Source organism: Onychomys torridus, chromosome 12 (genome assembly GCF_903995425.1).
Source record: "Onychomys torridus chromosome 12, mOncTor1.1, whole genome shotgun sequence".
NCBI classification, from domain to species: Eukaryota; Metazoa; Chordata; class Mammalia; order Rodentia; family Cricetidae; genus Onychomys; species Onychomys torridus.
In genome coordinates, this window is record NC_050454.1 from 5,733,124 (window position 1) to 5,759,001 (window position 25,878).

The 25,878-nt window shown below is 41.6% G+C and overlaps 1 protein-coding gene across 1 annotated transcript in view; it reads left to right on the forward strand.

Annotated features, from left to right (window-relative positions):
• Window positions 1-25,878, forward strand: part of LOC118594076 (LIM domain containing preferred translocation partner in lipoma) — a 606,198-nt gene that overhangs the window by 487,803 nt on the left and 92,517 nt on the right. Inside the window, exon 10 of the mRNA XM_036203866.1 lies at window positions 10,111-10,280. Coding sequence (XP_036059759.1) covers window positions 10,111-10,280 — 170 coding nt within the window. The remainder of the gene's footprint in view (window positions 1-10,110; window positions 10,281-25,878) is intronic.

The window sequence follows — 25,878 nt, forward strand, 5'->3', positions numbered from 1 at the left end:
TGTGTAAGTTTGTGTCAAGGTGACAGAACTGTTACAGAGAGGCAGCTGAGGGTGAGCCTGAAGCCGGCGCTCTTCTGTAGTTTTGGCTTGAAGTTCCTGCCTTGAGTTTCTGCCCTGGCTTCCTGTAAACTATAAGGTGCAGTAAGCCCTTTCCTCCCCAAATTGCTCTTGGCCACATTGTTTCCCATAGCAACAGAAAGCCGGACAAGATGGTGTTATCAGCACAGATCTGTGCCTCCTGGGAAATGTTCCTTATCCCAAGGTCTCACATGGGTTCATAAAGTGTTCCCTCTGGCCCAACCAGGTCCCCTCCTATAGAATTTCGATGCTTTCTTTTGCAGGTCTCTCTCTGATGTTCTTTCAGATTGATCACCCCTGGTGATTTCTTTGTTTTTTTCTATAAAGCATTTGTATGCAGCTCAGAAAATATGAGTGCCAGCAGAGTTCATTAGAATAGTTTTAAACTTTCATATTTACAACCAAGTGATTCTGCCAGTCGGAAGGTGGCAAAGAAGGACAACTATTTTCTCTCACATGCAAAGCAAGATCGTGAAGGGACTTATTCTCTGAATGAAAGCAAAGGGGGAAATAGAAACCTTCTCATGTTTTATTCAAATGTTAACAAAGAAATTGAGAAGTGTGTTTCCTTAAAATCGACACCATTTTTATCCTAAATGTTCCGGTGAGTGATAGCGGGTGATGGCAAGCAGTCGCGCGGTTGGGGGAGCGTTTTCCAGGAGCGCAGTCCCAGTGGGAAGTATTACCTCCAAGTAATACACTAATCACTTTGAATCCTGCATATTTCCACATACTGTGTGCATACATACGGATATTAATAACTGCTCCCCAGACGTCACTTCAGCGCTTGCAGAGCTCAGTGTTGCTAAGCAAGTGCCGGCGAAGGAATCAGATACAGATGGCAGTGCAGTAAAGAGGATTTTACAGAGACGCATGAGTGCAAGGGCCTGAGTCCGGAGACTCCATGCCTGCGAGTTCAGACACGGTCATCTTAGGTCAGCTCTGCGTGGCGTTCGTTTACCCCCTCCACTGTGAATACAAATGGCACCACTAGTGTTCTGAAGGCACTGGCCTCCTCAAAATCACCGTACATTTCACTCAGTGGTTTTCGCATAGAAATTCCTACACTGTGGTCCCCTAATGGAAGCCCTAGGTATATATGTACATTTTACTCTTTTGTGTATATGTTCCATCTCCATATTTATAACAGTGTATCTTAGAGGAACTCATATTTTATAATACATGTAAACGTGTGTGTGTATATATAGATATATATTATATAGAAAGAAAAAGAGAGGGAGGGGGAAGAGACAGAGAGAGGGAGAGAGAATCTTCTCCATACTACCTTCAGATCTCTCAGACTAAGGTTGATATTCTTGTATTATATGGAGCTCCAGTAGGTGAAGTAGCTTGCCTAAGGTCACAGGTCATATGTATACTATATCTAGACGCAAGCCCAGTTCTTCTACCCAGAACCTTGCAATTACTTCTTGTAATTTATGTTCATTTCAAAGAAAGTGCAAAATGGGAACCCTTCCCTCAAGTGAATACTCACCAACATCGTGTCAAACAGTTAGTTCACAGCAGCTGCGGCCACCCAGGGCCTGGAACCTGTGTTCCTGACTCAGATCTCCCTCCAGCCCACCACCATCTCACCAGTTTAAGAACACAGCAGACAAGTCTGCAGCGTCCCAAACTGTTTCCGAGAAAAGTGAAACGTTCATGCTGGCCCTGATGGTGCAAGAGCGCAACTTGTTCTGGAATCTTCCCTGTAGACTCAGCAGTGTTCTGTGTAATATTTATTTTTACAAAGAAACATTTTCATCATAGAGAGGGAGAAAGAACACATGCTCGGGTAATTGCACCTAATCAGACAAAGGCACTAATACAGGATGTAGCATATTTGGGAGGGGTGTGTGCACAGCCTGCTAGAGCACCCAAGGGCTTGGATTTCAATCCTAGTTCTGCCATTGATTGCTATGGAATTTTACTCAACTCGATCACGACCTCTCTCTTCACCTTTGTTCTGTAATAAGCAAATGGAATGAGACAATCGATGATCCGCACATTCTGGGCCTATCTGAATCCTCTCAGTAGCACATTCTGGACGTTTGGTCTCTAAATAGACAAGAAGACTAATTGGCTTCCTACAGAGATAGTGCCAGTTGAGACTGTCACCTGCCGCTGGTTCTAGCCTTGCATGTAAGGGTCGTATTAGCTGACTCCTAGATCACTGTTTGATCACTCAAAGGTCAGCTTTCCTACCTACTTCCCAGCCATTCAAGAGCTTGTTCCTGTGCCAGTTGGATAACTCATTGCCTTATGTAAAATTCCACATGAATCAGACATTCAAAAGATTATACTTAAAACTTGCATTTTTTTTGTCTGTTTTATGATTTAAGTTTGTATCTCCCCTTGGAGCAGGTACGCTAAAGCAGAGATCTTTTAGTAGCCACACATTGTTATAGTCTGTTTTATGCCACTATGATACAATAACTGAGACTATATAATTTGTAAAGAACAGAGATTTCTTTATAGCTCTAGAGGATGGGGTTTCCAACATCAAGACTGGCAAGGTTCTGCTGACTTGTCAAGGCCCCTGTGTCCTTCCTGGATGGTACTTAGTTAGTGCATCATTACACAGTGGCATGCTGCATAAAACCTCCTTAGAGGGCCTTGAGGGAGATGCCCTTTGACCTTATCATCTCTTCAAGGCCCTACCGTTTAATATGATCACATTAGCTGACCTTGAGTTTTGGAGAGGACACAGTCAATAAGTAAAAAAATATGTCTAAGATAAAAAAAAAAAAAAAAGAGCTAATAAGACAAATTTGAAGGAAATCAACCACTAAGATAATTTGACAAAATGTGTTGGGTGTGTGTGCGTGTGTGTGTGTGTGTGTGTGTGTGTGTGTGTGTGTGCGCGCGTGTGTGTGTGTGTGTGTGTGTGTGTGTGCGTGTGTGTGTGTGTCTGTGTGTGCGTGTGTGTGTGTCTGTGTGTGTGCGTGTGTGTGTGTGTGTGTGTGTGTGTGTGTTCAGTGCTTGCTTACTCTTCCTTTTGTAAAATAGAATGTGAAAAGGACATTTTAGAAAACCTAATTCTCCTTAACAAGACAAGTTTCAGTTTTCCATCTGTAAAGAGAGCTTCCTTTCATCTATCCATGTCTACATGTTTACTATAGGTCACATTCACAGGGTCCATCCCGCTTGTAGTATATTCTTTTGCTGGAGCTGATTTTGAGAAATGAATTCAATTAGTCTTACATCCCACCTTGAACACTTAGCCAGCTCCTTCCATAGGTCACTAAACCTTCTGGCATGTGTGTTCTTTCATTGTTGGGAGGAGGGTGACTCCTGGAATTTTGCCTTAAAAGATTATTGGAGGTTCTGCTGCATCAACATATAAGAAAGTTTCTGAAGGCTGCAAGACACTATATTAATGTAAGGGACACTTGTTGATGTCCTGGGCAGACCATGTTACAAGGTGCTGACACACACTACCTGCAAAGAAACATCCCCACAGGTCACCTCAGTGTTAAACTAGAATGTTTTCTACCACAAACTCTAAAAGTAAGAGGACTGATTTAACCTTTGTATGGAGCTAAGGGTAATTTAGAGTTTCATGATAGAAACCAGGGAATAAATTCAACCAGACCTCAAAAATAAAATGTTCCAGTCATGGTTGATACTATAGTTGTTAGTGTTAATTTTTCTGTTAACAGATTAACCATGAAACTGATGCTAAAGAGAATGGCTTCAGAATTAAAAGTGGGACTAGATCATACCTATGTGTAGAAATTAACTCGAGAAGAAACTTGCATTGGCCAAAGGACAGGCTAATATTTTCATTAAGTGTGTTCTATGTTTCATGAACATTCTGTCAGGCCACTTGTGTTTAGGGATTTCTATTTCCAAAGTTAGTAGGTAGGTGGACTCTAAAGCTAGACTACCCGGGTTCAGATTGAACTTTCAAGACCGGTCTTTTGGGCTGAGAATATGCAATCTGTCTATACTACTTTTTCTTCATCATAAGGGTAGAGCTAGCTGTACATCTGACAGAGGATTAGTATCTAGAATATACACCCAACTCAAAAAGCTAAATAATAAATCAAATGACACAATCAATAGGCTAATGCAACGAGCAGACTTTTCTCAAAAATTGAACATAAATGCACAATAAGTGTGGAAAATGTTCAATCTCACTAGTCATCATAGAAATTCAAATTAAAACTCCAGTGGGACTCCATTTTACCTCCATCACAGTGGCAGCCATTAAGAAAACAAATCACAAAGAATGCTAGAGAAGATGTGAACAAGAAGGAGACATCATACAATGCTAACGAGAATGTAACTTGTTTCAGCCATTCCGAAAATGAGTACTGCAGTTTCTCAGATAACAATATGTCTGCCATATGACACAGCTCTCCCAACTGTGGGGTACTCACCTCAAAGACTGTGCATATTACAGAGATACTTGCATATTGATGGTTACTGTAGTGCTATTCACAATTTACCTCAAGCGTATCACAAGCATAGGCAGCATATCACATGCATATTGATGGTTATGGTAGCACTATTGACAACAGGGAATTTATGAAACAAACCTAGGTGTCTGTCAATATAGGAGGAATGACATTGGGGTTGGATAGATGGCTCTGGGGCTAAGAGCAGTGACTGCTAATCCAAGGGACCCTGGTTTGATTCCCAGCATCCACATGGTGACTCACAACTGTTTGCTTGCAACTCTAGTTCTAGGGGAAACAACCTTTTCTGGTCTCCTCAGACACCAGGCACACAATGTGATGCACAGACATCCATGCAGAATAAATACCTATGTACATAAAAAAATGAATGAATTAAAAAACAAATACGACCTGAACAATGGCTATCAATAGAATTGCTAAGCAGAAGAATGAAGAATCTCACTCTCACTGCGCCCCACTACTACATAAAGAACTATGGGCAACTAATGAATGCTGGGAGTGGAGCAACCACCAGCCTCTCCCAGGATTGGCCCCTGATTGGTTACCCAGTACAAAGTGGTCAGCTCTGAAACCACACACACACAAACAGAAATGGATACAAGATGATATGCACACACATGAGTGTGTGTGTGTGTTTGTGTGTGTGTGTAAAACAATAATAGAGAAAAAGAAGATATCAGTTTGAGAGTGGGTGGGCATGGGAGGGACTGGAGGCAGGAAAGTGATAGGGGAAGTGGGATAATTATATTTAAACTAAAATGTAAAATTAATGTTTTTAAAAATGAAAAAGAAAGCAGGCTATGGTGAGCAAGCCAGTAAGCAACATTCCTCTATAGCCCATGTTTCACTTGAAAAGAAGAAGAGGAAGAAGAAGAGAAGAGGAAAAGAAGAACAAAGTAATAACTTGTAGGAATATCAATAGAACTGGAGATAATTTTATCAAGCTAATTAATTCTCAGAAAGACATTTCACTTTTTTTTTCTTACTTTTGGTTCCTAGATTTTACATACATACATACATACATACATACATACATACATACATACATACATACATACACACACACACACACACACATATACATATACAAAGGCAAAATAGAAATAAAACTGTCTGGGATAGCTGTCTTTGGGTTACTATTGCTTTGATAAAACCTCATGACCAAAATCAACTTGGGGAGGAAAGGGTTTATTTTGTTTACACTTCCATATCAGAGTTCATTGAAGGAAGTCAGGACAGGAACTGAAGCAGGGCAGGAACCTGGAGGCAGGAGCTGATGCAGAGACTGGAAGGGTGCTGCTTACTGGCTTGTTCTTTGTAGCTGACTCAACCTGCTTTGTTATAAAACCCAGGACCGGACTGGAGAGATGGCTCAGCGGTTAAGAGACTGGCTGTTCTTCCAGAGGTCCTGAGTTCAATTCCCAGCGACCACATGGTGGCTTCCAACCATCTGTAATGAGATCTGGCGCCTTCTTCTGGCATGCAGGCAGAACAGTGTATACATAATAAATAAGCCTAAAACAAAACAAACAAACAACAAAAAAAAACCCAAAAAACAAAAAACCAGGACCACCAGCGTAGGGGTAGCACCACCCACAGTGGGATCGGCCCTCCTTCATCAGTCACAAATTAAGAAAATGCTCCACCACAGCACAATCCAATGAAGGAATTTTCTCAATCAAGGTTCCTTCTGCTCAGACTATGCCTTATGTCAAGTTGACATAAAACTAGCCAGCCCAATAACAAAGGGACTAACAGGAGCGGGTAAGGGCCAGAAAGGGCAGAGTGTGAGGAACAGAGCAAAGTCCTCATTCACTTTCTGGAAAATGCCCTTTGCATGCAGTGATTATTAGGAAAGTGTTTTTATGTAAAATTCTGTTTGCAAGTTATAAAGTAAACACAAACTCCAAGCATGAAAATAATTCTGAGTGTTCATAACCTGTAGTTGCTTAGCCTGTTGGTTTTCCTAGACTTCCACTCTCTACAGACATCTTGCCTATTATCCATTTCAAATCCAGTCTAGCCGTTCAAGTTTGGCCCAATTAGTAAGACTCCCATAAGGCCTTTCTGTTTGTAGTAGTAAGGCAGCCACGGGTTTCAGGACCATGAGGAAGCCCTTATAGTGTGTCCCAGGATAAGGAAACCTGCTTGACATAGTTGGTTTCATCAACATTAAGGAAGTCACTACACATGGGAAAGAGGAGAAGGGTGCACAGGATCCGAAGCTGGCCACAGGCATTAATAAGACATAAAATCTTTAGGTATGTGTGTAGGCTCTTGGTCCTCTGCCCTTGGTTCATTTGATTTGCTAAGCATTGCTTAGAAGCCCTGTGCTGGCCAGGGGTAACAGCCCCTGCTGATGGGCGTCAAAGTTGTAGTGTGCTTTTCCTAATGTATAGCCTAAGTCCCATGAGGAGCAAGGATACCCTCGGCTTGAGTCGCTCACCTTACATTCTGAATACCCTCTCCAAGGAACAGTTTGTACATTTTTGTTAATGTAAAGGGGGAACATTTGGGCACCTTTTCTCTGTTGCTGGTTTGTAGGGCTATTTTTAACTTCTGTTCTTTGCTGGTTTTTTTCTGTGCCTGTGAATCGTAAGGTGCCAGACTGGCTGCCCTTGAGACTGGTGTCCCTAATTTATCCCAAGAACAGGAAAAATACAGGGGATAACAGAACTGGTCATGTCTGGGTCCAGCACATTAGCCTGACCTACTCTGGAAGAATATTCCCCAGACATAAAGAGGGAATTGTTTCTGGGAATGCAGGCCATCTGCTTTGTGGCAAGCAGACAAAACCTTGTGCCATCACCAGGCACTACAGTTTTTTGCTTCCAGTAAGCCACAGATATTCATCCTTTCTGTGGAAAAAGCTGAAATGTTTTTCTGCCTTCCACCTCTACCTGTCAGCATTCCATTCTTTAAGGTCAAATTCAGTTGCCCATTTCCTCAGGAACCATTTGTTGGCAGAGTATTCTTGGAGGTGGTTTCCATGGCATATTTCTGTAGCACTTTTCCCTATAGCATGCCGCACATGTTATCATGGATTGTTGGACATACGAGGTTGCATAGTTACGGTAAGAAGCGCTGATGGTGACTAGTCTACTTCTTCATGTCACACAAAAGCAGACTGTCGTCCTGGACAAAGAGCAGACCCTTGGAGTGTCTGCTAAGTAGATTTAAAACTGAAACTTTCCTTTCTAGAGCAGGCTTTTCCTATAAGCTAGGGATTAAAGTTGTTCCAGACCCAGGGTAGCTGTCCAGCTCTGCAGATACCTTATAGGCTCGGGCTCTTTATTCCATGTACTGCACTTTGAACATTCATGGTCAAAACCCAATCAGCTACTTCTGCAGCCGAGCCGGCCACCATGGCCATCATATGATCCCATACTTATTTTGGCAAAGTATCCTTCTTAGATCCTATGTGCTTCTCAGCATACTATTAAGTGATCCTTTTGACTTACAGAAAGGGAAAGTTAATATAGAAAAATAAGTGTGTTGACTTATATTTAATTTATATTATAAAATTATGCTTCTCATGGGAATTCAATGGGTTCTTAATGTTTACATGGATTGATCTCTTTGCCCCACCCCTCCATATGTTTTCTACAATGATCTGTCATTTGTTGGCAAGAAATTCTCAGATGTATATTATCAATTTTCAAACAGAGCATACTCAGTTTTATAGTAAACCAGTAAGGTTTGGAAAAGGGATATTGTTGTTTTCAGCATAATCACAAAAATGGTACCAAATGAAAGAAATTAATTTTCTTACTATTAGCAGAAAAGGTACATGGATTTAAAGGAGCATTTCTAATTTTGTGTCTAATACTAAAAAATAAGTGTAAGGTAACTCTTGAATAGAAGAGTTTATTTAAAAACAACTACAAACAATATAACAAATATCATAATTGTATTAAAAATAAAAAATACAATACTGAAATTTCACAACAGTACAACTATAGCAGAGACAGTCCATTTTTTAAAACTTGAACTCCTCCCAGTGTTTGATTGATGATACTTTGAGTTTGTTTGTTTAATTTTTTAAAGATGTGCTCCAATCCTGCAACAGAATACAAAGTAATATTTCCAGGACCAAGTGCAACCAGGGAGAAATATATTTACCTCTTCTTACTGAAACATTTGCCCCACCCAGTTCTGAGTGTGAAGTGGCTTGTCAGTCCAGTGTGACGGGGTGTCACTCCACGATGCTCCATAATGCCAGATCCACACTGAAGTTCATGGAGCCGTGGGTTTGGAGTAGGCAATACTCAAGCAATCCTGCTTAGGCATGAAGTTATTTAAATATTTTCTGTGACTTAACTTTCCTCGTCTTTAGAATAATAATAGTATGTCCACACAGAGTGTCATGAATAGAAAATGGGTTGATAGAAGAGCTTCAAGAAAATGTCAGCCATCCATGAAGCTAGGTCTATGAATTTATGTGCACAAGCCTACAGGTGCTTATTGATGTTCCCAGTTGCCTATGCTTACAACATAGTTGTAACAAGTTGGGTCTTGTTTCTGCCTAGTAGACATGAACTGAAGGGGTCAAGATGGGTGTGGCCCTCGCAATCCCAGGGTATTGAAAGACAGAGCCTCTCACTCAAGCTAATCCCATCCACCCCCTTCTTTATTTACTTTTCTTCCTTCTGGTCCTGTAGTTTGAATTCATGATCCTAATGTATATTAAGCAAATGCTCGATCACTGAAGTACACCTAGTCCTAAAAATTTTATCCTAGATTATATTCTATGACTCTTTAAATACTAATCTGTTCTTTTAAAATATAACCTGATGGACATACAGGTGTGCCAGCTTTCTCAAGCAGTTTAAGAATGCTGTAGCTTTACAGAACACTGGGCAGACAGTGAGATGTAGGCCCCAGATAACTCCCACCACTATATTAAGTGGAACCCTATATTAAACTAAGACTGAGAGGTGATGCTGACTGGACTCTAGGATCTTAGATGATGCACGAGTGCATGAGATGAGCCTTGCTTCCTGAGCCCCCGAGATCAGAACTAGAATTATGGGCAGCAGTCAGAGTGCAGCTACATTAGTGACTCCACAGAAGAAAACCTACTAGCCTCAGTGCTCCGGAAATAGAGATGCGTTCCTACCACATGATCTGCCTGTCACTGAGGGTCGACTACAGAGGATTGACAACCAGGACTAGAAAAAGAAATGAAATGCAAACACTAACTGATCTGCACACTCTCCAGGGTCAAAGGCTTGCCGGAACTCTTCTGTTCAATAGATTGCCCTTTGAGCCCAACATCCTGAATCCTGCACTTACATGTATGTGATTAGAGGCAGTGCCCTGGACTCAGCATCAAGCATGTGTTTTCCTCCATCACTCTCTCAGGAGCCTTAGCTGTCTGCCCAGTTGACTCAAGCAGACTCTTGCTGTTCACAGAGGAGACTGTGGTGGGCTTGCTAGTTAGGGTAGTGATGGCAGTGAAGACCATGGTGAGCTTGCTGGTTAGGGTAGTGATGCCAATAGTGCTGTGTCTCCAGCGGCTACAAGTTGAACCTGCTGTCTCTCTCATCTTGGCTTCCTTGGGAGGATCTAGGAGTTCCTTTGTAACAAGCAACCCCTTATCTTCCAGGCCGCTGTGCTCGCTGTGGGGAAAACGTGGTTGGGGAAGGGACAGGATGCACCGCCATGGATCAGGTCTTCCACGTGGAGTGCTTCACCTGCATCGTCTGTAACAACAAGCTCCGGGGACAGCCTTTCTATGCCGTGGAGAAGAAGGCCTACTGTGAGCCCTGCTACATTGTAAGTCCTCACACTGGGTCTTCATCTGCTCTGTCTTTGACTAAATACTGGTCGCTCCATATAAATGTCGACATCAGTTCTTTGAACTTCAAAAGATGTGTACATATGTAAATTGTTATCCTGTATCTTTTTTTCCTATATAGTTAGCATCGTATGAGGTCAGAAAATTGTGTTGGGAGAATGCTGCCTTTCAATTTGAGGTCTGCCAGAAAGGTTTTCTGGCCTGTGGTTTTCACGCATGTATGTAGAAACAATATGCTCTCTATGGTGTATATGAAGGGTTCCTCATTGGCAGAGTCCTAGCTCCTGTTACACAGTCTCATTCTGCATTTGAAGTCCCAGGACTTTGGGGAAGACTTAGCAGATGGCTGAATTTGTCAGTGGTCTTCCAAACTTCTGGACTAAATATCTCTACAGAATCATTTTTACCTCCCCAACCCCCAGATTGTCTGTGATGTAGAGAAGCTCTTTGCTATAGATTACCTTGAAGTATAAATGGATTTCTGTTTTAAAAGAACAAAGCTATTTTTGAGTAGCATAGCTTAGAAAATAGGCCACATTTATTAGTATTTTACATGGTTCCTTAATCTACTAAGCTACCTTCTGATACTATAGTATGATGAATAAGAAACCTATTATCTGTCCAAAGTAAAGTTTTTTTGCTATCTCCTTCTGGTTTTGATCTATCCACAGAACATATTCATGGAAAAAGTACCTTTTGCAAACCTTTGAAATAGTCATGGTTGGCCCCTCTGCCAAGGCACTCCAACTTTAGGAAGAAGGTGCTGGGACTCAGAAATTTGCTTCTCCCTGGAGTTCAAAGTTATTGTCATCTCCACCTTAGTTGGTGTTTTAATTAGGGTTGTTATTGTCGTGACAAAACAACATGACTAAAAGCAGCTTGGGGAGAAAAGGGTTTATTTCGGCTTATATTTCCAGGTGACGGTCCATCACTGAGGGAAGTCAGGGCAGGAACATGGAAGCAAGAGCTGATGCAAAGGCCATGCTGCTCACTGGCTTGCTCCCCAAGGCTCACTCAGTCTGCTTTCTTATGGAACCTGGGATCACCAGCTCAGGAGTGCCCCACCCACAATCAGCTGGGCCCTCCCCTGTTAATCACTAAATAAGAAAATGCCCCACAGGCTTGCCTACAGCCCAGTCTTATGGAGGCAGTTTCTTAATTGAGGTCCTCTCCTCTTTGGTCACTCTAGCTTGTATCAAGTTGACATAAAACTAGCCAGCACAGTTGGTAACAATATTCTGAAAAATTTAGCTTATTGAAACACATGGGTGTGCAGCACAAAGCTCAGTTTTCCACGACTGAAATTTTATATAATCATATAATATTGCGTTGCATCTTTCAGGTTCGATTTTATTTTGTTTTCTCTCCAGGAGCAACTTAAACACATGTAATATCATTATAATGTCATCAGCTAATCAACTGGGAGAAAAAAAAGAAAAGAAATCATTTTAAGGTCACTTGCCTAGCTGCTGACTTTGAAAGTGAGAGTAGAGGAGAAAGGGAGCTTCCTTCTTAAAATTGGACACAGAGCCATGAGTCACATGTCCTCCTGGTCCTGTAATTTGGGGAATACTGATTGTATTTAGTTTTTCAGACTGTAAATTCCCTATTGTTCTGGAAGCAACATTGTCCACGTAAGATAAAGTCCACTCTGCAAAAATCTCACCTCTTAGTTCATTCAGTTTAAGTACCACCCTTTGAAATCTTGCATGAAAAGAGAAAGGCCTCTTATAAGTCTGACCTCTTTTCAGTGGGCTGTACTTTCTGATGACTCAGGCCACCATTGTGAAATGGTTTTATTGCTGCAAGTTTTAGCAGCAACATCAGCAAACCCTGTGGAGTCATCCAGCTGTCTTGTTACTTTTTTATAGCTCCTGTTTGATCCCCTGTTAACTGTGACTCTGACTGTTGCTGTTCTAACAGTGCTTTTGTGGAAGCCTTCTCCAGCTGTTTATTTTCATGCTGTGTCAGCAAAAGTCTTACAATACTGAGGAACTGTGTAACAGTATGCAGAGAACATGAGTTTGAAGTGGGTTCAGTCAAAGCTTTCCGTCTTGGGCAAGTTACTTGATCTTTTTCTGAGCCTTGGTTTTTCTCATCTATATAATGGAAATGATGGCACTATCTTTCCATAAGACTCCTGAAGATGTGATGAGGCAATCTTTGTAAGCACCCTTGGTCTACTCAGGAAAAGCTATTGAGCTTAATTTATTTAAAAACATTTGAGCTTAATTATAATTAGATTTGGGGACCTATTTACCATTCCTGATGGGTGCAGTCAGACTCAGACTCACTTTGCTCTAGGAAGACATTTTGTTTCCTGGATGTGCCCTTCTTCTGCTTCTTCTTCTTCTTCTTCTTCTTTTTTTTTTTCCTTAATGTTTGCTTTCCGGGGTGAGTAACAAGACTCCAATTTCGTATTTTTAATCATTTTCTATAGTGCAACAGCTCAGAATGCAGACTCTGTTGCAAGGATAAGATATCTGAGATTATTTAGGATGCTGAAACTCTCTGCTCTGGTTGCAATTCGTGCACTGCACTCAGCAAGGAAGACTATCTGGGAGATATTCAATCATACACTTGGAGAAGCTGTGTGAATGCAGATAATGAAGAACCTTACTATCTCTTCCGAGACTTTTCCCCATCGTAAGAACCTGTAATCGGGGTCCTTTAATGACATCTTTCCATAGCTACTCGGAAAGATAATTGAAGTCTTATCAGAATTCACTTCCCCTTTACTCAAAGACCTCCTGTCCAGAATTGATTCCAGAGTTCAACACAGGCCTTGTGCCCTCGAAAATATTAGCACTTCAACTTCTACTAAACTTTCATGGTTCTAATAAGCTGCATGCTGAGCCTACAGAGCGAATAGAGAAAGAGGAAGCGTTAGTTAGAACACCTTACATTGAAGGTAGACTTACTAAAATGGACAGCATAAGGGCTGTGCATCTCTCTCCAGGAGCTAAAGTTCTAGAATCAGAGATACTGTCCATGTGATCCAGCCAGAGAGCCTCTTGTCACACTGCTGGACACAGGTGTCTCAATGAAATCGTGAACAAAGCCAAGAAAATTAAGTCCCCTGGGCACCAGTTAGTGGGACTTCCTTTTCTTTTTGTTTTGTTTGTTGTTAGTGTTTTTACGTAATTGATGGAATAGGAACATGGAAGGCAGGGGCTTAGTTAATTATTTCTAAGTGAGGACCAGCCACTCATGTCTGACTCTTGATGCAGGAGTGAGGCCTGTAAAACAAAAATTAAATTTCTTCCTAATCAGTTATTGATAAGCCTGTAATCACATTTAAATTTAATATTTGCATACTCTGACATTAAATGCCCTGTAATATCTTCAGACTTGGTTTATGATATTAGTGTAGTTCTAAGGTCTCTTGGATTCTTAACTCTGCGTCACCAGCATCTGTGGCTGGACGGATCTGATTCGGTGTGGTATGGTAGCACTCTTCACGTGTATTTCACTTGTTTTCTATGTATTTGACCCGATATGAATATGTGTACAGTGTGCCTCAGTGGTAACCTTCACTTTTAGCCTCTAACCTGTTTAGGTTTACATTATGTTTATGAACTACATTTTCATGCAAAATACATTTCCCAGTCTTTTGTCATTGCAATATGCTTAAAGAACATTGAGTGAAATATTTATATCATTCAAATTACTTAGCATATGTTAATTTAGATTATTAACTCAAATGTGATGTAGTACTGAAGGCATTGGCTTTGCCTTCCTTGAGTTCTGGAGTTTGACCCAGCACTTAGGACACAGAGCTGTGCTGCCTCAGCTTTGTAGGTGCTGGGATATGCCACCACCCCTAGCACCTCGAAGTGTTTCTTTAGAAAACTGTTTCTGGTTGACACGACCATTACAAACAATGAGTTCATATATTAAACTATGTGCTATTTCCTGTTAGATAGATGTATTCATTAGAGTCAATGTGATAAGTACACTATGTCCTAGTTATTTTAATTGATGCTTGTATTGTTAATAGTAAAGTCAATAGATCTTGTAAATAATTAGTTTTGTTTATTCTTATAGTTTTGAATAAATAAACAGATTAAAATTTAAGAGCACTAAAACTTTACTGGGAAGTAAAACGATTTCAATAGAATCTATCTATCTTGGTCCCAGCTCTCGGATTATAGCATTGGGTACATCATTCACCTTTGAAGTACCAGAGTGCTCTTTTTGGTAAAGTTAGATATTAATTCCTTAATGTCATAGATAAGGAATGAGCAGGGGTGTTCCTTTTTTGTGTCATGGAACTGCTGGGTGTATACAGGATAGAGCTGATGAGTGACCATATCATTGTGATGTGCTGGAGGAGCTGTAGCACACAATGGGGCATGTCTCAGCTGCTGTTGCTATAGAAATGTTGAAAGCAATTGGCTTCCTAAGAGGAACATAAGGGCACATGAGGAGATGGTACTTTGCTTACAGCCATTTGTGTCTTTACGTATGAAGGGCATCAACCAGGCCTCCTGCTTGTTGACCTTCTGCTCCTACTGAGACAAGCTTACTCCTAAGCATAAATCTAACAAAGGAACAGTTGCTTTCTTCTCAGCATTGCAAAGGAGGCTGTGCCTAGGGATACACACACTAGAAATTCTCAGCCAAAGTCTGTTTAATGAAATGGTGATCCAGAATCCTGCACTGGGTCAGGATTTGGGGGCAGAGCGTCTGGAAAGGTAGGACAGGTATTTTTTATTAGAGTTGAAATCCTAGTGGCTAGCAAGACCTCTGGAATTAGCAAGCCAGTCTCCTGGGAGACTAACTTGAAGGTACCAGAACCTGGCCCATTAATGACCTCCACATCAGCAGCCTTTTGCTATCCTTTGCCACTAAATGGGCTGAGGTAAAGCAGTGTAAATTTTCAACTCCATTAAGAGGTAGTTTTGGTACCTCTGCAGGAAAGCTGTCCTTTTATGTACTCAAGTTCCTCCTAATGGGATGTTTTAAATGCAGTTAGAACCAGGGCCTTCTGTGGGCGTTGGAAAAGGAGCCGCAGAGTTCGGACGGAATCTGAAAAATCCACCCGAACATCCCACTTCCCTAATCGCCCGCCTCCGCTATCCTCAGCATGAAGCATCTCCTTCTGCCTCCCTTCATCGCTGACTGCACAGGCCACCTACACACTTAAACACACTCTTCCCTGGTGTCTTCCTGACACCCCACTAGCACTCTCCCAATAAGGAGAATGCTTCAAGAACGAGAAATGGTTTCCAAAACACTCTCCTAGGACCACACACACCCTAGGTGTTCTCTCCCATTCTGCTGTGGTGCATCATGCCTGTTGGAACTGTGACAGGCATGGGAAGATTATTAGACCCCGTGACAAATGAGGCTTTGATGGAACCAAAGTAAAGGACAAAGTGAAGACCAGACAGCATCTTCCGACCTGGTTGTTATTTGCAAGGTCCATGCTACCACTCTGAAAACTAACATTCACCTTCCTGAAAACACAAGAATACTGCCAGCCACTGGCTACCCACTGTAAAGTCATGAAAGCCTTCTGTTCTCAAGGTTTTCATCGATAAGCACTGGCCAGAGTTGTACCATCCAGTACTACAGAACGCAGGTACCAAGCTATGATGCCTGGTCGTTCACAAATCTCTCTGCTCATAACGCCTGGAATCTCATTATAAAAAAAAATGATTTTACGTTTGGAGTTAAATTTAGTCGTGGTGACGTAGAGCATCTGCCCAGTGGTATATTTTTGCTTTTGAGTATTTTTATTTTGTCTACTATCCTCAGGGGAGCCTTGGAGATAGCTCTAGTTCCTTTGGTTGTCATTTTCTGGTAGCAAGGAACTGAGGCCCAAAAGCTCCTGTGAACTCACAGAGACTGAAGTAGCGTCTACAGGGCCTGCATGGGTCTGCCCCAGGTCCTCTGCACTGCTCATCTGGCTTCTAGTTTAATGTCTGTGTGGGATTCCCGAGTGTGTGAGCGAATGGGCCTCTGATTTTTGCCCCTTCTTCGGGACTCTTCTCTTTCTGTTGTTCTGTCTTGTACAACTTTGATGTGATAGTTTTTGTTTCATGTTATATTTTACTTTTTTTTTTTAATGAATGGAATAAATGAAAACCTAGCCACTAAGGTAAAGGTTATCAACTAATGTGTCACTTCTACTTACATGGAGAGGGGAAAAAAAAATCAGTATTCTTCAATAGCGTAGTAACACAGGGTACATCAACAGGGCAGGCCTCATGTTTGGGAGTAGTTGACCAACATGTAATGAACTCCAAATTTGTGTGTGTGTGTGTGTGTGTGAGTGTGTGTGTGTGTGTGTGGTGGGTGGGTGTGTGTTCGCGTGCTTTGTGCGCACGCGTGCACAGTTTTATTTGGTTAGAGTTGGTTTTGTTTTTTTGGGGGGAGGTATTTTATTTTATTTTCCTGTTTGGGGTGGGATTGTTATTGTATTGGGTTCTTTTTTGTTTATTTGTCTTTTCTTTTGAGAAAGAACTCAAAACTCAAAGTTGGTAGGGTAGGAAATGGGGGGGATCTGCAAGGACTTGGGGGAGGGGAAGAATATGATCAAAATATACTTAAATTTAAAAATTATTTTAAATAACTAAAAATGTACCCAGAAAAAGAAAAGGCAAGGATTTCTTCTCAAAAGAAGGGAAGAAAAAAAGAAAGAAAAGGAAAAAAGCTGCATGTCAAAAAGACCGGCTGTCTAAGTTCCAAGGCGGGTAATGGTCAGAGTTAGAACTTGGCATTCGGTTCCTGTGCCCCAATCTTTCTGTCTGACAGAATCACCAGAAATCTGTTTCTGTTGCTAAGATTCCTTCTTCTGGATGCTTCTGCTCTATTGGCCTTTCAAAGTGGTGTTTGGGTTGGGTTTGTTGTTGTTGTTGTTGTTGTTGTTTTAGATTTAATTCAAGCTGGATTTGTCTTATTTTTTAGGTATTGTAGAGAAATGTGGAGATCAGAATTGTCTTTTTAATGGTGGTGATTCTTTTTAAAAAATACTCTTTTAATATGCTCATTAGAGAAAATTAGGAAAAGAAAAATATCAAATCCTTCCATGTCCTATCTGCACTCTGCTGAATGTCTGTCCATCTGCTGCCTCGGTGCCTGTGTGCGTGACATAATTATGGAGCTATAATAGCCCGGATGTGGCTGCATCACGACAAATGCTCCCACCTTACATCTAATTAGCCACATGCTTTGTTGTATAGCATTGTATCATACTTTGCCTTTTACAGAAATAATCTCTTAAATGTATATATACCTTTTCGGAAAGTGACTCAAAGAAATATTCCATTAGATAAACACATTAATGAAAATGTAACATGAGGAAGGTCAAGATCAAATGAAAGTGTGGTAAGTACTGAGCCAGAAAAACTACTTACTGGTTGGTGAGTTCGAAGCCAGCCTGGCCTACAGAATGAGTTCTAGGACATCCAGGGCTATACAGGGAAACCCTGTCTCAAGGAAAGAAAGGGAGGGAGGGAGGGAGGGAGGGAAGAGTGGGTGAGAATATGAGTATGCTCAGTGGTAGTTCACTTGCTTAGCATGTGCAAGGCCCTGGCTTCTATCTCAATGTGTGAAAACGAGGGAAAGAATAAGAAAAAATAGAGAAATAGGCAAAGATACATTAATAAGTTAGTACAATTAAGTTATAGTATTTTCAAAAGAATATTTTTCAGAGTCAAGTATCAGTATCCCATAATACAAATAGCAAAGTGCAATTCAGGACAAAACCATCAGATTAACAAAGGATCTCATATCCCGGTGAGGAACAGCCCCTGGCCCACCTGTAAATATAGAACACACAATGCTGATAAAGATGAGGTAAAATGCTGATGCCTATTTTTTTGAAAACATATGTCTTTCAGTGTTCAACCTATCAATTGCAAGACTCGGATAGTATCATTAAGACTGATTGAATCAAAATACATTGATCTATAGAATAATGGAATTTATCTTCACAGATATACAGAAAATATTTAGAAATATATTTACTATATCAAAATCTAAAAGGAAGCCTAAGCCACACAATTTAGTCCTACATATTGGGAGATGTGGCAGCCATATTGCAAGTTGGCCAATCTTGATTCCATAAGGAAATCCTAAAGGAAAAAGCCAACAGAAAAATCTCAGAGGAAATTATAGATAAAGCCAGCAGTTGACTATCAAAGGTAATAGCCACTAAACAAGAACTGAAAAGATAAAGAAGCATCTTTGTGGGGCAGACTCCTCAATAGAGGTGATGATGCATTTCAGGGGCAGAGGGACATGGATTGAAGGCTCAGGCACAACATGATCAGCTGTAAGCAAAGAGTACAGAACAAGAACTTGATACTGATAGGAGAAACTATCTAAAGAAGGGGCATTCATGAACAGTTGTAGGTCACTGAAAAAAAATACTAGGATTTTTAGAATTTTAGTGGATTGCTTTTGAAAAGGGTAAAAAATTAGGTCAGGTATGGTAGCTTTAAGCATACTCTCCAACAGTGATTTCAAGCCCGTCCAGGCTAGAAGAGACCCTGTCTCAGAGAGAGGAAGGATTGGAGGATGGAATTAATGAGTGTGGTAGAAATAAATCAAGACAGAGGGGGGGAAAAGGTACAAAATGTGGGGACGAAAACGAAGCTGTTGACCTAAGTATAGACACAGCCTTCCTCTCTCTCCCTTGAACCCAAGACCTGTGGCTGGAGGTCTGTCTGTGTTGGTAGAGTCCTTGCCTAACATGCACAAAAGTCTGAGTTCAATACCAGCACCATATAAACCACGTGTGCTAACACACACCTGTATCCCAACTGGGGAGGTGAAGACAGGGAATCAGGAGTTCTAGCAGCCTAGGATGTAGGAGACCCTGTCCCTCAAGAAATTATACTTTTCATAGAAGATATCCCTTCTCTGAAAATCTAAAATATGCAAGAAGAAACTCAAATTGCCCCACCAATGTGGATGAAAGTCAGAGCTGCTACCTGAGAAAAAGCAAGGAAATGTCACTAACAGGATTTTTCCTATCTTCAAAGAACAAATAATGCCTGCAGTGGTTCCACCCTTAGAGCCTTCCAAGAAAAGAACTTCTCAAATCCCTTTATGAAGTCGCATAAGCCCAGCGTGGTACTGATGGCAGAAACTAACTTAGCTGCCCAAGGATGAGCACCGTGCCAAGCTAACTGCCCATGTGTGGAAATCCTAGACATTTTCAGCTGAATACTACGTCACTGGAATAGTAAATTGAATACCACATAATAAAACATTCCAATTTATTTGATGAGTGCAATGTTTGGACAATATTAGGGACCTTTAAAATACTTTGTCAAACTCATATAGCAAGTTGGGCAGAAAGGGAATATGACTGTAGTTATATCAATAGATACTTTTTACTAAAATGATACTTCATAAAATTTGTTACAAGTTCTTTTTGTTTAAGATTTACTTATTCGTGTGTGTGTGTGTGTGTGTGTGTGTGTGTGTGTACACACCATGGGTATACAGTGCTTGTAGATTCCAGAAGAAGGCATCAAATGCCCTGGAATTGGACTTATAGGAGGTTGTAGATGCTGGGGATCAAACCCAAGTCCTCTTCAAGAACAGCAAACACTCTTAACAGCTGGGCCATCTCTCCAGCCTGTCATACTCTTTTTTTTTTTTTTCAAACAAAAGCAAACACCCCAACACAAAGCAAGCTCTAAGTAGAATGAGAAAATTTGGTAGTTGATAAGGCTTAACAGGGCCAGCCTTCCTGCCCCTGGATCTAGGAATGTGTAGGATCATCCCTTGTCTTCACATCTTTTTTAACATGCCAACTTTTTAAGTGGCAATTAGAAAACAAAGAAAAAGCTAAATGCATACTTGTGTGCATATATATTTAGTTATTATGTAGTATTATATATAGTATTTCTGACATATATATAATGAATAATATAAAGATCCACATAGAAGTAAAAATATTTGAAATGCATTGGATTCTTCCTTCTGATCACATTCCCCAAACTACCTTATAAAAGTAGCTGCTGTTTTAAACTTCCTTTAATCATGCCCATGGGTTTCTAATGCACATCTCTAACAATATGTAGTGTTGTTTACATGCTGTGTTTCACAATTTCAAATACTGAACATAAACAGTTACAATGTTAGCCTCTAAAGTATGATTCCATCTAAAGTAGTAGAAAGCTTCAAGGCTAGACATGAAGAATACAATGTGAGAAATCACCCTTACCCAGAAGCCATAAGGAAAACTGAGCACCTAGAGAACATGGGAAATTATGTAAGGGAGGAATGCTCTAAATCTATGGGCTATGGGAAGGAATTGAAGGTGCTTTGGAACACACCTGTCATTTGTATACCACCCCTATTCTTCACCAGTGGCAGCGTGCCCACTCCGGGGCTGTGACACTGCCCTTTGCTTGTGACATATACTTCTGTCTCCCAGAGGACCTTGCTTCCTGCTCACATTCGCACATTCCCACAGCCTCTGAGGCAGCACTTTACTGTCAAGGAAGCTGAGGTGCAGACCTCTTCGTTGATGGCCCAGAGCAGCAGGAAGTCCTGGTTGAATATTACATAGTCCTGCCAGCTCCTATCCCAATACATCTAACTTCTGTTGTCATGGAATCGGAATGTTTAAGGGCAGGAAGGAACCTTAATTCCGTAATGTTGTTTAATGGCAGAAAAAGGTAAAAGCTAGAGGAAGTTTGCTGATTGGCCTGAGTTTACAGGCTTTGTTAATGGCAGAAGCAAGAATAGAAGCCACGAGCCATGGTGGTGCCTTCAGAGAACTTTTCTCTCTGGGAGAGACTTGAAAGAACTGAATGTGTGTGACTGTGGGTACAGAGAGATCCCTGGGAAAAGCAGGGCTTGGCCGACTTAGGGAGCACAGTGATCCAGGACAGCATTTGCTTTAGCTCTGACCAGAATGAAGGGTCTCGTATTTCCAGGTTCAGTGCCTCTGAAACCTTATGCTGGAATCTTCCTGCTGCCCCACTTTGTTTACTTTTAAATGAAGCATGAACTCACCACCCAGTGTTTGGCAGGGTTTGGATAAATGTCAGCATCAGGCCACTGCAATAATGGTTTAAGATTATTTAATCCCATTACTTATACACTTCATTAGGCTGAGTGAATTGTTGGCTGTGGTTCAGTAAACTTCCTACTTTAAAGATAAAGGATGGAAAGAGAATAGGAAAGGGGCCCATTTATTCCTTATTTTCTTTCCTATTTATCTTATGGCTCTTAATGGAGAAAAGAACAACAATTAGTCATCTACAGCATAATGTCTGTGCTTCAGAAGTCCTCTGAACTGCTGTGTACCACCAGAAAAAAATTGTCCATAGCTTTAAATTTTCTATAAGAAGAAAAAGAAAGGGGCGGGCTTGGAGATGGGAGGGAATGGGCTGTAAAATTCTATCTTGAAATTAAACCTGAAAAGAAGTTCCAGGGCCATCAGGAGGGATACACTAGCAAGTGATTTTAAAGACAAAATTTGGAAATTCAAATCACAACCAGCCCAGCCAGCCACCATTCAGTATCTACTTGGTTTCTCTAGCTTTGGTTTCTGAACATATGGAATGAAAGTTTCTTCTTACCTCACATGGTCACATGGTTAACTGAGCATTCAGAGAAGAGGGGGCTGAGCTTGAATCAGTAAGGGGTTTTGGAGTATTGGGTAATCGCACCAGACTGGAGCCCAAGACACATACACAAAGCCTTCAGAAGGGAGCCTTTCAGCCTCTGGAACTCGACTGGACTGTGCTGGTCTCAAAGCTCAGGGAATCTGGGGGCTGTCAGACCCTGAAGTTCCAAAAGCTTGGTGTCCTCAGCAAGTGTCACCTGCTTTCAGTAGTTGGCAATTCTCATTAAACACACACTTCCAGACCCTCGAGGTTCCTGCACAGGGCAGGAACTTAGCGCCTTTTCTAAAGCTGAGGGGTGGGGATGGCCTGCAGTTTGAATGTACATGAAGGTCTGAGATCCACTCCATTCCTCCACCTGAAGGAGAAATAACTCCCCAAATCTTCTCCCTCTCTTCTCCCCACATCTGTGATAACACTTGCTCCCAATGGCCTCTTAAGAGCATCGTACTCTGAAGCCCCTCTGCCCTGGTGCAGGCTGCTGGCTGGCTCCCTTGTCTTCCTTCCCATCTTTGTCCTTCAAATAGCCGAAGTAACCAGCCTTAATACACTTTTTTGGACAAAATGTTCAGGTTTGTGTTGTTTTTCCTGGGTTGTTTGTTTGTTTGTTGTTTTTTTGGTTTTGTTTTGAAAGAGAGAATGTGAACATAACATTGGGTGGGTATGGAGGTAGGAAGGATCGGAGGAATTAGGAAGAGGGGAAAGAATAGATCAAAATACATTATGTGAAAAAAAAATTAGATAAAAATTAAAAAAAAAAAAAAACTTCTTTGGAAGTTCTTCAACGAGGTGCAGCTTTTCTTAAACATACAGTATCTTTTTCCTACCAATTGCATGAGGCTGAACCTTGCTACAACTGGTATAAAAAAATTTTGGCTTCTTGGCATATTCTTTGATGATGTGAACTCTTGTGGAATATATAAAGGCAGCGAGGTCACGTGTGTCTCTGTCTGTTGCAGAGTTTAACAGAGCGCATGAGCCTATCACTGCTCTGAGAGGGAGGGAGGTTGGAGATGGCCTGCTTCATGCCAGGGTCTCCTCACAGGGTTTGGCTCATCTGTTTACTTGCCTTTTGGTGCGCTTGGACTTGAGATTCTCAGTGAAATCTCAGGGAGCAGGAAAGCTTGGCAACAGAAGCCTCAGAGCAGTGTCACCCCTGAACCATACATATAAAAGAGTTAGAGGAAAGATGCGAGAGGGAAACCAGCTGTCTAGTCTGCAGCTCTCAAGGTCAAGCTCACAGGTGTGTCCCGCACGGAGAGTTGCCGGGGAGCTTGATCAAAAGCTCTCCTCTGTTCTGAATATGACAGGCCAATTCCCTCCCACAGCCAGGTTCAAATAAATAGACACTTTTTAAAAAGCTCATCATTAGTTAAGAGGACCTCTTTAGCATACTTCCCTGAGAGGAGGCTGATGCCATCATGACTGCGAAGCTGGCTCCTTCTCTGCCATCTTGCAGTAAGGTCCTGTGTGTGAACTACCATGCCTAACAGAGGAGATCTGCTTGGAATGTCTTGGCTAGATGAATGACCTGAATGCTCTTACTGACCCAAGTGCCTGCAAAGTCTTTAGTGCATATGTTTAGTGACATTTTACATCCTATCGCTTATTTTTAAGTAAATAGTAAATGCCTTACGAAACAAAGATTCTACTTTCTGAATCTTAACCTGTTCAGGGGTGGTTAAAGTGATTCAGAGGAATACAGCCTATGGACATACCAGATTTTAATGCAACTAAACCCTAAGATATATTTATTGTAGATGATAAATATTTAAAAATAAATATATTTCTTCTAATTTAGCAAAATGACCTTTAAAAATCCATTATAAAACATAACATACCCAAATAGTTTTCCACCAAGTATAGATATTGAATGCATTTGGCTCCGAGGGAAGAAGGTAGTACAGGTGTCCGGTAAGGAAAATTCAGCCAACGGATCTTCCTGGGGGAAGCTGCCGTCAGGAGGGTGGGTCAGGTGGCCTCTCCTATTTTCTACTTTTCTTAACCTCTGGAGAAAATGGAAACTATTCTTATTCTTTTTTACAAGTCACAGTATCAAGTCATAAATGATGAGCATTTTGGAATTAGAGCAGAGGCCCTAGAGTCTGAATCCTCCCCCTCCCTTGTTTTAAATCACCTCCTGTAAACAGATCACTGGGCATTAATTAGATAAGACCTTTTCTTAGTCAGCAAGGCTCCTGCATCAGCTTTCCCATTCATCCATTGGCCTCTGGATGGGTGTGTGCGCGTGCTCCCTCTGTGTCTCAGGAGTGGCTGTCTATACCCCTATGTCTCTCTTAATCCTTTACCGGTGGCTACCCTCCATATTGGTGGATAGCTATCATTCCCTCTCTGGTAGACAAGAGCTACATAGGAACAAGCTTGCTTTCTGTTTTCTCTGTGCCTCTCGTCTCTATGAAACCCCAAACCTTTCTTCTAGTATCCAGAATTCCCAAAGCAGTACCTCCCATCCCAAGGAGTCCTTAATACATTGATTTTTGACAGCCATAACAAAACAAACAAAAGTACAGCAACAAAACTAACCAATGGTGACAAAATGTCATAACTGGGGAGCTTCAACAGTAGGAAGCTTCATTGCTCATAGTTCTAGAGGCCCGAGATGAGGAACCCGGGTGAGGAGGTTGGTGAGCTCTCTCTCCCAGCTTTGTGTGCCTCGTGTGGGGCAAGGGCTGATGAGCAAGCTCTCTAGAGAAACCCACTAGTTTAAATTAACTAGTTCTTTCTGCTCCCTGGAGTGCTGCCAAGTGAGCACCCACCGGCACACATTCTGGCCACCAGACAGAACCAGCCCTCACAGGCAGGCATTCCCTGCTGCTATAATGGACTGAAACCATGGCCCAGAAGAAACTTCCCCTTGGTCCAGTTGCTCCTGGGAGGTGTGCTGGTCATAGGCACAAGGGAAGTAACTAATCCACATGAGCATAGACTGCAAAGCTGTTAACTGAATCTCTTGACCATAGGTTGATGGCTGCTCTATCAGTACTGTGATGGGGTAGAAATACGAAGCCTACCTTCCTAGCAATAAAAGTAATCACTTAACAAGTACTTACTGAGCGCCCTCTTGCCTTGACCTTAAACACACCATGGGAATACTATTGATACGTAAGATATTGTGTCACTGCTGCATTTTCCTTTCCCTGTGTATTTTCACTTGTTTGATTTATCATATTTTGAAGAAAACAAGGAAGACACTGTTAGAGAATCATTTCAGGGTGCTATTAAATTGTTGAGAAGCTGGCACTGTCGGCAGGGAGCCAAACTGGCCTGAGTTTGGTTGGACAGTGCCTGCTAGCCATTTCAGCAAAGTTGCTGGCATCGTGATGTGTTCACCCATAAAGTGCTTCATGCCAACGAGTCTTATGGAATTAACTCCTCATGGATGGATCAATAAACCTCACCCATTTGCCAATGTAATTAAGGGTTAGCAGATGAAGCGTTACTTTTAGGTTCAAAGTACAATACAATGAAAATTGTTTTGTGACTCATTCTACCGGAGTTTCCTCAAGGATGTTACAGTTCTTACAGGATGGGGATAACTATCTCTGCTACTTGGAAGGGGAGCAGCAAGTGAATTCCCATTGCAAGTTCTTAACTAAGGAATGAACTGGGCGCCAGCTGTGAGAGACCTAGGATGAGCCCGGGATAGCTCGTGTTTTGAGACTGCAGAGCACAGTAGACCTGGCTCTGCTCCAGCAGAGCACTTGGATAGTGAGATAGTCAGACAAACACAGTGTAAGGCAAAGCCACCTGATTGAGGCTGGAGAGACTCAGGCCCTGCTACTTGATGGGAGAAAAGTCCACACCCTGCCCTGAGGCCAGGGGGCAAGCTGACCAGCATCAAAAACCTCCCAGAATGGACTGCTTTTGACCATTTGACATAGACCTAGAAAACCAGCTTATTATCCAATATTTTTAGGAAATAATAACTTATTTCCCAATTACTGTTGGATAGTAT